At 33.7% G+C, this 13,936-nt stretch overlaps 1 protein-coding gene across 2 annotated transcripts in view; it reads right to left on the bottom strand.

The window, feature by feature from the left end:
* NSF (N-ethylmaleimide sensitive factor, vesicle fusing ATPase) overlaps positions 1-13,936 on the bottom strand; it is a 131,130-nt gene that overhangs the window by 42,523 nt on the left and 74,671 nt on the right. For both annotated transcript variants that reach the window (XM_031468780.2, XM_064495708.1), the window contains exons 10-12: positions 6,461-6,626; positions 5,663-5,737; positions 5,288-5,475 (exon numbers count right to left, since the gene is read on the bottom strand). In XM_031468780.2, the coding sequence (XP_031324640.1) occupies positions 5,288-5,475; positions 5,663-5,737; positions 6,461-6,626 (429 nt within the window). The remainder of the gene's footprint in view (positions 1-5,287; positions 5,476-5,662; positions 5,738-6,460; positions 6,627-13,936) is intronic.

Genomic DNA, 13,936 nt, shown 5'->3' with positions numbered 1-13,936 from the left:
GTTGTAAACTATCAGAGCAACAAAGATGAAGAGAAATTTCTAGAACCCTTTTGAAACACAAAAACAGGTCACCTGCAAAGGAGCAAGAAGAAAGGCTAGAAACTAGAAGACACTGTGATCATGTCTTCAAAAATACAGCTGGCTATCTACCTTAGAAAATGATTCTCGCATGTACACAGGAGGCGCAGGCAAGCATTTTCATAATAGTATTATGAAATACTATTATGATTTCCTCTTAGAGTGAAGCTGAATTCAAATAACAGAAACATACAGCATTTGAAGGGAAAAACTTGCCCATTTTTCAACATTTGCCCAAAAATATGATAGATTTCAGAAGTAAAGTTGATGTGAAACTTGTCTCTTTACTATTAAGAAAGGACTCACCTAATGAATTAAAGTGAATTAAGATGGCTGGGGGACAGTTATTTGGGAACAATTTGTTTTTTGATACTCCAGGAATTTTAGAAGTTACCTAAGAGTAAATAATCAATATTACAATTATATTTTTCCTGCCTGTTCATTAAAATAACTTTTCTAAGGACTTCTCTAAGCGAAGTTTTGCTATTTTTTCAAAATTGTAAAATCTTATTTAAAAAATCTACAATTCTGAATTTTTCTCATTTTGAAAACCTTTTCCCATCTGTCTGAATTAGTGCAATTTTTTCCTGCATTTTATTTATAACAGCTAATCAATATAGAAGAGGCAACATCTTTCAGCTTGTACCTGAAGAAACTAATAAACTTGTATTTCAACACTAGCAAATATCTAGTGGTCACCCTTAAATTTCATAACCTTTTAAATCTGACCTTTCAAAGTTCTTATCATTCCTCTTAAATTAAGGGTAGAATGACCTTAATCAATCAAAATTCTACAGAAAATAAGTAATAATTTCATTGAAATTCTGCAAACATAAATCAGCTTTGATTCAGTTGCAAAGTGTGTGTGTGTCCTCAGCTTATTTCCTTACAACAGATAAGAGCAGAAGAAATTTGGGTTATGAATCTTCTCTACCTGAAGCAGAAATTCCTTTCAAGCTAAAAACAACCAAATGTCACATGAATTTTAATTGACCACAAACATGGGTTCAAGCGCAAATGACATGAACATCAGGTGTTTATGATTGGATTTTCCACTTGTTTGAGAAAACCTGAAAAAAACAGTTTAACAGGGAAGACTTGTTTAGTTTATTCTACCTGACTTAAGCCTAATTCTTTAGAAAAGGAAGCAAAATAAGAAATAAAGGCTTTTTAAATACAAAGAAACATCATAACAAAGTTGAATGTTGGTTTAAGTTTTACACCAACTTTAAATCATAAGTTTCAAATTAAATACTTATTCATCAGTCACAACTAGTAAAGCAAGAACATACACAGCAATAAGGACACTGAACCTGTGCGCCTTTTGTTCACCTGAGGAAGAGTCTTGTTGGGAAAAGAGTTTAAAGACCTGGACCTTGCAGATTTTTAAAAATGCAGAAAAGAAAGTAAATATTAATATCGTTTCTTTTTTTGAGAGTGCAGTTAGTCTTAGATCTCTCCCTTCCCTGAAGTACCTACAAAGTCCCCTGCATTAGACATTCCATTGATGTTCTAAAAAATTAAAAGCTGTCTGGTACAAAGGTGTTGATCACAAGCCTATATGCATCACCTGAAGTTTAAAGATAATTCAACCACATGGAAAAAGTGAGGGAAATAATGTCCACTATTTGCACTACTTCTTACTTGCAAATCTAAAGGATAATATATTCTGTACAGCGGTAATTAACATTTTAGCCTTAAGTTAGAAAAATTATAACTGCAAATAGTCAACAAAAACCAGAAAGTCAGATACTGAAAAGGATGTATATGATATCCTCTCAAATCAGCCAATAGTAACAAAAAATGGAAATAACAAACGTTTATATAGTTTGTAAGGCACATCCACAAACAGAATTTCATTTCATTTTTACCAAAACCTGATGAAATAGGTAGTTATTTCCTCTTGACAGATCAGAAACAAAATGGTGAAAGAACTGTACTGCATAATCACACCTTCTGACTACAAAGTCTGGGGTCATCCCACCAGTCCTCACTGCCTCATGTATAGATAAATCCAGTACAGGCTTAAAGAAAGCATGTTTCTTGACAGTGGCTCAGAGACATTTTAGGATAAGATTATTGTGATAAAAATGACAAATGACCAAGAGAAAAATCTGGTGGCTAGTGCACATGAAAAATCTGGTAACTAATAAGCTACTTATTGTGGGTTATTGTGGCAAGAAGCACTGATGTGGTCTGAGGCAAAAGATTAGTATGGTGGGGAGCAAATGTTACGTAATTTATACAATTTTTCTTTAGGTCACCATCACTTCTTACTAAGACATTTCTTATGGCAGGGAGAAAGGACAGATAAAGGAAATGGATGGATTTGTTCAATAAAGGACTCAATATTATATTACTGTATTTCTCACACTATCTAGCCTTTGGCATTCTTTTTTTTTTTTTTTTAAATGCAGTAGTACTAGTATCCTTCTCCCACTGGGTTGCCAGTATTTTAAAGAGGTCTGCCACTGTGTCCAAAGTGGCCTTTTCCAGTATGGCATTCTTGTGTTAGACCAAAGTCAATTCCACTATGTAGGGAAACTATGACTTGTGAATAGAATTTGATTCACAATACATATACAAGTTTACCAGTTTAAAAAATATTGTATAGCACAGGGAACAATACTCAATATCTTGTAAGAGCTTATAATGAAAAAGTATATGAAAAGGAATGTAGTATAAATGTATAACTGGACCACTATGCTGCATACCAGAAACAAACACAAAATTGTAAACCAACTATGCTCCAATTAAAAAAAAATTTACTAAACACCTACCATTTTCTCAGTATTTGGAACTATTTGAGATACTGTGGGAGATTCAGAAATGAGTAAATATGGACTTAAAGTCTAGAACAGGGGTTGACAAACTTTTTCTGTAAAGAACCGGACAGTAAATATTTTAGGCTTTGTGGGCCATGCAGTTTGTGTTGCAAATACTCAGCTCATGAAAGCAGCCACAGACAATACATAAATGAATGATGTGGCTGTGTTTGAAAAATACTTTGTATATAAGAACTGGTGGTTGGCCAGATATGGCCCATGGGCCATAGTTTACCCACCCTTGGTTTAAAACCATTGACAGAGTATACCCAAATACCTAAAACATACTCAACCTGACTGTTAGGTTTTTATTATTTCCTGCATGAATTGTTATACAAGTTCCCCTCTCTTGTCTTGTGTCGCTAACCTCACTCCCCTAAAACACTCCACTCGACACAGCTGCCAGGGTGAGCTTATGTTTTAACACTATGTCACTGCTATTCTTAAAACTCTTAAATGGCTTAGCACTACTCACAGAAAACAAGTCCAAAATTGTAGAATAGACTACACTGTATAGCACAGGGAAATATACACAAAATGTTATGATAACTCACAGAGAAAAAAATGTGACAATGAGTGTGTATATGTCCATGAATAACTGAAAAATTGTGCTGAACACTGGAATTTGACACAACATTGTAAAATGATTATAAATCAATAAAAAATGTTAAAAAAAAGAAAGAAAAAAAGTCCATACTTCTTAGCACAGTATAAAAGGCTCTTTGTGCTCCATCACCTGCTTTAGTCTGCTGACTTATCCCTCTACCTCCCCTTCCCTACCTTTTTATGCTGAAGCAATAATGAATTACCCTAACACACCATGCTATTGTGTGTCTCTGTTCCTTTGCATATGTTGTTCTCTCTGCCTAAAATGCCTGACCCCATCAGGAGACACATCCACTCAGAAATTCCTCTGTGAAGGCTCCTCTCACCTGACAAGCTGACCACACCTGACACCTTTTCACTTCCTCACCTTGCACGTACTTTCTGTCACTGCATGTAGAGGATTAGACTGTGAGCTGCTCAAGGGTAGGCAGTTGGAGCATTAACTCCTAGCACAGTGCCTGGCATATAGTAGGTGCTAAATAAATCTACTGAATCAGAGCCAACAGAAGGTATCATAAGTGATACATTACTATTTCAAGAGAGAAGCAAATACATCATTCTTGAAAGGGAGAATCAGAAAAAGTTTGAAGAAAGTGGCGGTATATGAGCCAGGTATTTAAAAAAAAAAAAGCTAACAGCAGAGAACTAGAAAAATACATATCTGATGACTGGTAAATATTTCAATTTGGCTAAACTGTATAGAGAATAACTGGGAACACATCAGGAAGGTCAGTTTAGGGTCATAGCTAAAAAGCCCTTGAAGACCAGGCTAAGACATCTGTACTTTGTTCTGTAGATCATGGTGAGTCACTGAAAGTTTCTGAGGAGTAGAATGATATGAAACAGGAAGATTAATCAAAAAGAAGATGGACAGTGGCAATGAGAACTGAAAGATACTGCCAAGATAGAACTGATAAAATCTGGCAAATAACTTGATGTTGGACACAGTAGAGTGGTAGGAATCAAAGACAATCCTGGAGTTTTAAGTCTGGGCAAATGGGATAAACAGGGAAATAGGAGCTGGAAGGAGAGTAGTTTAAAACAAATGTGAATTTGGTTTTGAAATAATTAAACTTGAGACCCAATAAAGCATCCAGGGAGAGGTATTTGGTATAAATCTGTAAGAGAGAGAGAGAGACGTTCAAGAGATGAGACATAAATCTGGGAGCCATCTACCCACAGGTGACAACTAAAGCCTGAAGAGGAGGGAGGGTATAGGATCAAATGCACTTTATCAAACTTTATTTACCAAAATGAAAGTATCCTGGTATGTATTTCTACCAAAGTATCAATAATATTATTGTACTAATTGGCAAACATGTCCATTTCCCCGACTCTGTATTCCTTGTGGGAAGAGGTCGTGCTTTATTAACATGTCTCCAGCTTAATATCTTGAAAATAGCAGACATTTAGTATGTGTACTGAATGAAGCAGCCCCCATAATTCTAGCATGTAGAAAACACATCTTCCTATGACATATTATAAATCAACATAGCACAAATTTTAAAAATTCTTCAAAACCTTCATCTTCACGTGTCTGTATCAAATGGTAGCAACCTAAGGCAATGGGGCAGTGGTTACCATGGGGCAGATGTCACCATTATCTTTTTTCCAGCTACTCTGAAGATTTAGCAGTTGACAATTAATTCCTACACCTTGTCTATTGCATCAAAAGTCAGCATTACCCCAGCTCTTGGTATGCTTGAAAGGAAAGAAACAATGCTGGCAAGGGCTTCATAGGGCTGCAGACTCCTAACCTGTCGGCTGATTTTACTGACCTTTATGTGTCTGTTCATAGCAGTGGACTGTGCTGCTCGCACCAGACCCTCCAGTTCAGCACCGCTGAAGTTCTTGGTCTCTACAGCCAGTTCTTTAATGTCTACGTCAGCAGAGAGTAGCTGATGCCCTCTCATCCTTGCTGTGTGGATGTGAAGGATCTGTAGCCGACCCTTCTCATCTGGTAAGCCTGATAAAATTGAAAATAAAATAGAGATGATTATAATCCCAATGTTTTTCTTATAGGTACTCAAGCATGTAAATGTCTGCTTCTCATGGTATATGACTTTTCAACAAACATTAAGTTATATGACGTTGCTCCTGCTAATGAACTCTAGTTACAATCCCCCTCCTCCCATCAGTGACAGTCTGTTTACCTATCTCCATTTTAACTTCCAGTCTTCCAGGTCGAAGGAGAGCCTCATCTATCAGATCTGGTCTGTTGGTCATTCCTGAGCACAGATGTTAAAACAAAACAACACTCAAATTATCAGAATTCAAAAATAAGGTAAAATGTCTCTTTAGTATATGCAAGGATAGTAATTTCCCTGACAAGCTAAGAGGACATTTTATAAAGGTCAAATAGAAAACCAGTCATTCTCAAAAATATCATTTGTTCTTGACCTGTTCTAATGAAAATATCTGGGACCTTTGCTTTAGTAATTTTGCTACTGTACATGCCAATGCAATATGAATGTAATGAAAGGCTCAAGTATTTAAAAAGAAAATTTTAGGTTCAGAGAGGGTAAGTAACCTGTCAAAGTGAGAGAGGGGCAATTGTGAACATGACCTGCCTGACCCCAAAGTCTCTTCTCTTTTCTGTGAGCCGCTGATTTTCAACCTTGATATATAGCAGAATTTTTGTTTTGCAAGATGCTCTGAGAACCCTTGGCAAAGGCCTACAGGACCCAATTTGAAAACCACTGCATTACACTGTGATGCCTTTTTCATCTGTGAGCTCTAGGTTTAAAGCCATGAGTCACTAAAACCCACCTTTCATTTGTCCTATTAACGCTAGACATTAAAAGAGTAAAATTCTTCAGTATCACTTGATTCTAATTTGTAAACATTCATAAAACAGTGTAATGACAAAAAACACAAATCTTAATTCAGAACCTATGTAGCTAATGTTTTTGAAATCATAGTACTTTTTTTCTTTAATCAAGCAAACATACCAATGACTAAGATGTTGTTCAGTTGCTCCACCCCATCAATTTTGGACAGCAACTGGTTGACGACGGTGTCGTGAACTCCTGTGCTACCAGCCATGCTCCCTCTCTGCTTGCAGATGGCATCGATTTCATCAAAGATGATGATGTGCAAACCACTGTTGGCACCAAGCTAGTAAGGGAAGAAATTACATCAAAGATCTTAATTTGAATACATTATTAAACAAGCTAGTCGAAAAAGCAAAACAAAGTTTTCACTCCATTTGACTAATAAATTTAGCAAGCATAATCATGGTTGCTGCCCTCTTGAAGGTACTGGCACTGCAGTTTCAGAATTCTGCAAACTGAAAAGGCATTCTAGAACCTCAGGTTTTATAGCCATAAAACAAAAATACACATTATACACTGATTAAAGAGAATAGCCTATCATAACTAACTAGTCATTCACATATATTAATTATCTCTCTCTTTGAAAGAACTCTTAAGTATTTCTTAAGTCAATGAATGGCAACTCTCTCCCATTTTCCCTGAGTTTTGGTAAGAGGACAGTCCCCAAAAGCAGTAGGTTTAATGTTTGTCATATTCTATAGCTAAAGAATAACTCCACCCAGAGGTCGACTGGGAATTGGGCAAATGGGAGAAGGTACTGAACTTGATTCATATTCAGTTGTATCATATGAAAACAGATTGCTTCTTCTGAACGGCAAAGTGAGAACAGAGACACAGTTTATAAAAAGAACACAGTCAAGCGAGTACTGTTTCTTTTACACAGAGATTTCTGCTTTAGTCTAGTGGATATAGAGTCATCGTTAAAAGAAATCAGTTTATATATTTTGTGTTTTTAATAGATGCAAATACTTTTAAATGTTAATAATTGATTAGGTTAAGTTAACATGGACCTTCTAACAATTTATATTTAAGTAATTAAGTCTCTTATGAGGAACCAAAGGGGAAGTGCATTGCAGAAATTTTTTCTTAAACAAAAAAAATTAGGACTTAGCAAACCAAAACAAGTAAAAATGAACAGAACCTAAATATGACATGATAATATAAATGATGGGCATAATGAGATTCAAGATTAGGTACGGCTGGTACACACTAAACCTGTGGCAAGGATATCATCTTTTTTTTTTTTTTAAATAGACTTAGAATTTTTATTTTAAAAGTATTAGATGTTAACTGAGCAAAAGTTGTAAAACAAATAAAAATAAGTTAAAAATAAATTATATCACTTAAAGATAAATGCTGTTAACATTCTGCATACTTATTTCTATGTTTTAAATTTATTTTAATTAAAAACTTGGGAATCCACTGCATCTTGCATTCCCTTGAACATTAATTATTTTTTGAAAGCAATTTAAAATTGTTATTTTTGGCTCTAATTGCAAAATACATGAACACTATAGAAAACCTGGAAAAATATCAAAAAGTGTCAAGAAATCACAATCATCCAAAATTCAACTAGCTAGAAATAACTAACATTATAAACTTGGTACTAACATAAAAACTTTGTAGTCTTTTTCAGTCCAGCTATTATTTTAAGCCCTTTCCCATGCCTATAAACACAGCTATACAATATGATTTTTAATGGCTCCATAATACTTCATTATATGACTGGGTTCACAATTTAACTCCCCAATTCCACATTAATTCTTTCCTGTCACATATTTAATATTTTCTAAGTGTTTAGTATTATAAAAGTTGTTGCAATGAATATTTTTATACTTAAATATTAGACAATATGTAATTACTTCATGAAGACAAATTATTAAAATGTATGCTGAATGTTTTAATGCCTTTGAAATAGGCTTTCAAATACTTTTCCAGGAAGCTTTTATCATTTTATAATACTCCTACCACAGAATATGATAGTGCCTATCTTTGTATATCCTCACAAGTAATGAATACTAGAAAAATTTAAAAAGTAAGTCCCAACTTGATAGATGAATAATGGTATTTTTCAGTCATTTTTAACTGGCATGTGTCTAATTACTGATTAGGCTGGCACTTTAAAAAATCATATCTTCTTACCATTGGTAATTTTTCTCTTACTATTTATTCGTGTCCTCTGTATAGTTTTCTGTTGGGATTTAAGAATTTTTATTGATTTATAAAAAAGCTCTTTATATATTAAGGGTATTATTATATTTGTTATAAATATTTTATTCCAGTTTGCCATTTGTCTTTTAATTTTACTTATGGTATATTTTTGAAAAAGAGCTTTAAAAGTGTATTTTTACTATTTAAATAGCTAACATTATCAGTTTTTATTTTTATGATGTTTTCCATTACTTTTATCCTTAAAATCCTCCCCCATTACAGATACTGGTGGTCACCTACATTTTCTTCTCTTGTAAACATTTTTACTTTACATATAATTCTTTAATCTGACTGGAGTTTTTTTTGTTGAGTTATAGTCAGTTTACAATGTTGTGTGGAGTTTTATTTTTGTATATGGTACAAGTGAAGTAAGGACTCAAGTAATTCTTCAAATAGTTAACTAACTTATCCAGTACTGTTGACTAAATAATTCTTTCTTCATCGACTGAAATGCCATTTCTATCAAGCTTCATATTTTTACGTATGCTAGATTATTACCAGCCTATACTACGGACTACAGTAGTAGTTTGGGCAAGCCCTTTCCTTCCACACATTATTCTTTTTCATAATTGTCTTGGCTACTTTCAAACATGTTTACTTCCAGATGATTATTAGAATCATCCCACTAGAGTACAAATAACCTTCTTCAATTAAAAACAAACAAAAAAGAAAAGTAAGAAACAAGCAAAATATCCAGGTTTGACTGGAATTTGATTCAATCTCTAAATTGGCTTAGGAAGTATAAAATCTTTGTAGCATATTCAGTTCTTAAGAAGAATATGTCTCTCCAATTATTCAAGTCTTTTATGTCTCCTAACAAAGTTTTGTAGTTTTTGTCATATAAATTCCTTCATAAAGATTTCTAACCATTCATGTTTTTTGGATGCAACTGTGAATGGAATTTTCCATTATATTTCAGAAAGAGTATGTATGAAGAAACAATATTAATTTTATATATTTATTATATACCTGGTTACTTTACTCTCATTTCTAATGTCTAAGTTTTCTGAGTTGATTCTTCTGAATTTTCTAGGTAGATAATCACATTATCTACAAACAACTTTGTGTTCTCCTAAATAACAGGTATACTTGTTTTGGGGTATAAGACATTATTCCTGAACAAAGACATACAGAAGGAGAAAGAGAGGGTCTAGTAGATAAGCAATTTAGAAGCATATAGGGCCCCCTGAGCAAAAGGCTAAGAGGCAGTCCAGGCCTTATAAAAGGAATAAAATTTACCTAACATGAGAAGCAGAAGTTATAGTATTATGACAGGGACTGAAATCCAGAAGCAGGCCTTTCTACTGAAACAGAGGTGATCACACACACACACTGCAAAAGCAGAATACTCTTTATATATGATGATTTTAAATCTGCCTGCCTTTAGGATGGAAAAGAATTGTGTAGTTGGAAGGTCAGTGAGAAACAATGGTACATAAATCTGTAAGAGAGTTTTGGTGATGGGAATGGTGATGGCTAAAAAGCAAAGGCTAAGTTTGATTACTGCCTGCATGTGGAAAGGAGAAGTAACAGCAAAGATAAGAAATTACCCTGTAGTTATGATAAGAAAGCTGCAGAAGAGGAAAAAATTTTAAGTTTTTACCATGATACGATTAAAATTTTAACAGGACATCTAATTAGAATGTCCTCCAGAGAACAAGAGAGACACAATTGAACAAGAGGGTAGAAAGATCTGAAAGTCATCCACAAACAGTCAGGAGGGGTACAGTAGCAAGCTAGATTCTGTAAGAAGATGAATCACATAATTAAGCTGGAGGAATATAAAAGCAAGACAGATTCTGAGCTACAATGCCAGAAGGTGCCTCCAATAAAGGCAACCCAAAGAAAAGGAAGTCAAGAAAACATGACAAAGATGAAAGATGAAATGTTATATCAGAGGTAGGAAGAAAAACAGTTCTAAAAATGACCTGAAGGAAACTGGATTGGATATAAAACAAATTGAATATATAAAGTATTTTTTGTTGGGGAGGGAATTTTTGAAGTATTTTTTAAAAAGAAAGAGAAAACACTGTATGATCATGCAATTCCACTCTTTGGTTTATAGCAGCTCTACTCATAATTGCACTAAACTAGAACCAAACCAAATGCCCTCTAGTAGGTGAGTGGATAAACAAACTGTGGTACATCCATACAATGAAATACTACACAACAGTAAAAAGGGATACTTGATACAAGCAATGACTTGGATGACTCTCAAAGGCAATATGCAGAATGGAAGAAGCCAGCCTCAAAAAGTTACATGCTATGCTCCCATTTATGTGACACTCAGAAAGACAAAACTATAGGGATGGAAAACAGATGGGAAAACAGTAGTTATCAGGAGTTATTAGCAAAAGGATAACATGAGGCAATTTTGGAAGGTGATGTAAATGCTCTGCATCTGGATTTTGGTGGTGGTTACGTGAAATCATACACATGTTAAAATTATAAAACTGTACACCAAAAAAGTCAGTTCTACTTCAGAATAAATAAAAGATACAATATCTTATAACACTTACATTCTATTATACATTATTTAGCATATTGTTCATTCTTTAATGCATTCCTATGCAAGATGACAGTCATGTGTTTATCAAGGTTTCCAAAATTTAACTAGGTTTCATTATTTTTTTTCTAAACTTCACTTACAAATTGTTCTCCTTCCATAACTGTTTTAAGAACTAAACTAAAATCTGAAAAAAATTTAATTTAATTTCTCAATACTGTTATATTTATTGAACAGGTATCTAATGATAAATGAGAGCTTGCTGCTTAAAAAAACAAATTCAACACCAAAAACTATTTACCTTTCCATCCGTAGAAAAGACAGAGAATGAGGAATTGGAACTACAACCTTAGCTTAGCCAAACACTTCTATATAGTAGACTGTTAATTCTTGCTGTCTTTAATGAAAAACAAGGACATTCCTGTTTGTGACTGAGAAGCTATGAGATTCTATATTGTTTTTATAAGACATTTTTATTCAAGGTTGTCTGTCAAAATAGTATAAAACAAAAAGTTGTTATATGAATTTTGCTGTCAATGTGCCTTATGTTGCCACTGGAATCATAACTTCCTTCTCAGTCCAAACTCAAAAATCATCTATGTGGAAGGGAAGCCACAGACAATAAGAACACTGTGTTTGATTTAATGATCACAGAAGCAATCTTCCCTAAACATTATTCAGTACAATTCTGACCTTTTCAGAACCTTGCTAATCTTGTGACCTGTCATCAGGTCCCTTCCCCCAACCTAGTGAGTACAATAACATCAATTTCTACAGGTGTGTTATTTAAATAAAGCAAGTTCTTATTGCAATAAATTAATAGGAATCAGGTAAGGAAGATGTCAAGATTAATGTTCATAGATTAATAAAGCTGAATCATCAATAAACCCTTTACCAAAGAGTTTAAAGTTCCACAGTGCAATCCTCTTCAACTCTAGACTTCTAGCTCTGCTGTTACCATCTGCAAAGTCTTTCCCCATAGAAACAGAGCGGATGCTGTTGAGCCCCTGGCAAAAGCCTTGGAAAATGGCTGTTCTATATTTAACTAGTTTGACCTATATGCAGGTGTTCATCTTTGTCAGCCTGGACTGTCCAGAATCACAAAGGTGATGCTTTTCTTTATTATGTAACATATATATTCTCCAAGGGGTCATTAGCTGAATACACTAAGCCATTTCTGGATGTAAGGATTGAGAAAAGTGTATCAGAAAAAGCTGGTTATAAAGAATATCTACCTAGAAATTCTTTGCCAACTCAGTTTTATTATTAATAGTGTCATACTTAAACTGCAAGTTTAAAAACAGCACCTAAGATCCTATGCAGCCATATGGAAACCATCACAACAGATTTTATAAAATGCTTCTCATCCGCACCTAATGTTTAACCCTCAGTATACCATCAGGGTCCACGAGAAACACAATTTCAGTTTTTAATTTTCTTTGTTAAGCAGTTTTAACTATTTACAAAGATTGATATCTCGTGACTTTTTTCTTCCTTACCAGTCTTCCACAAAAACAAAAAAGAAAATGTATTTTTAAAAAACAGAATAAAACTCATTCTATCTTAAATTACTTTGTGGGTCCACTGGATCTTTTTATAAATCTAAGCTATATTACACTATTTCAACATTCTAGAAATCATGTTATCATTATTTGTCAACTATTCCTAACTGTGTTAAGAAGATTCCTAACAATGCTAAAAAGAAAATGGAAGAATGATGAAACTGCATAGAATGATGCAATAATGAAACATCATGATCACATCAACGTTCAGTTTTCTTATTATGTTCCCCAAAGTATTACATCTTCTCTCAAGAAGGCATAGAGACAAGAAGTCTGGAGACACTATCCACCATCTTTGTTGCCTGATTTTAGCTTTAACTAAACACAGTTGAGAATCCAGATTTTTTTTTTGTTGTTGTTCCTTGGCCATAATGGCAAAGAAAACAAAATCAATAGAGGAAAATACTTCACAAGTAATAGATGAATCTAAAGATGAATATAAAAAGAGAAAAAAGAGTGATATAGCAGCACTTAAGACTCTAAAGGAGATGGTAAATGGATCATTGTAAGTAAAATCTCAGACTATGTGCCTTCAGATAACAGTATCCTACATAAATTTTCCCAAATTTAAGAATGACTGAATAATATATTTCTAAGGACAAAAAGAAAATATGGCATTTTCATCCAGTTACTTATTCAACAGAAAGTCTTCATTGTGCAACCTCATTTTTCTTTTTTTTTTTTTTAAGCAGTTGATTTATAATGTTGTTAGGCCATCTCATTTTTCTAAAGGGACACACAGAAGTGTTCTTTCATCTTTTATTTCATCTGTGCATCAAAATTTCCTTGATATGGTTTCTAGTAGACAGATGCTGAAGGCAGGTATTAGAAGAACCAGAAGAAATAGGTGGTATATTAAGGAGTGTGTAATGACTATCCTCTCTTCAAAAAAATCATAAGCCAAAGATTTTAAAAAAAAATTCAAGTATTTTGTCTTGACGATGGAAGTAGAAGAACCAGAAGTAATGATAAGCTAGAACCCATTAGAGATGTACTGGAAATTTAGAATCAGTATGTACAAGTTCATGCAGGACAACTGATGAACAGTTAGTACATTCAGAGGCTCCTGCCCATTTTGGGTATATATCTACTGATCGACTGATCAATCAATCAATAGATATCTTCAAAACCAGGAAAATATGGAATAAAAATTTGGTTTACTATATCTAAGCTCTTATTAAATATTTTAAGTCTTTACTTCCCTTTTTTAATTTTTCACTTTTTTAATTGAAGTATAATATAGTCAGTTACAATATGTCAATTTCTGGTGTATAGCACAATGTCCCAGTCATGCATATACATACATATATTCAT

This window comes from Camelus dromedarius, chromosome 16 (genome assembly GCF_036321535.1).
Source record: "Camelus dromedarius isolate mCamDro1 chromosome 16, mCamDro1.pat, whole genome shotgun sequence".
Classification (NCBI taxonomy): domain Eukaryota; kingdom Metazoa; phylum Chordata; class Mammalia; order Artiodactyla; family Camelidae; genus Camelus; species Camelus dromedarius.
Note: the sequence above shows the minus strand (reverse complement) of the source record. Positions and strands in the feature narration are given on the sequence as shown.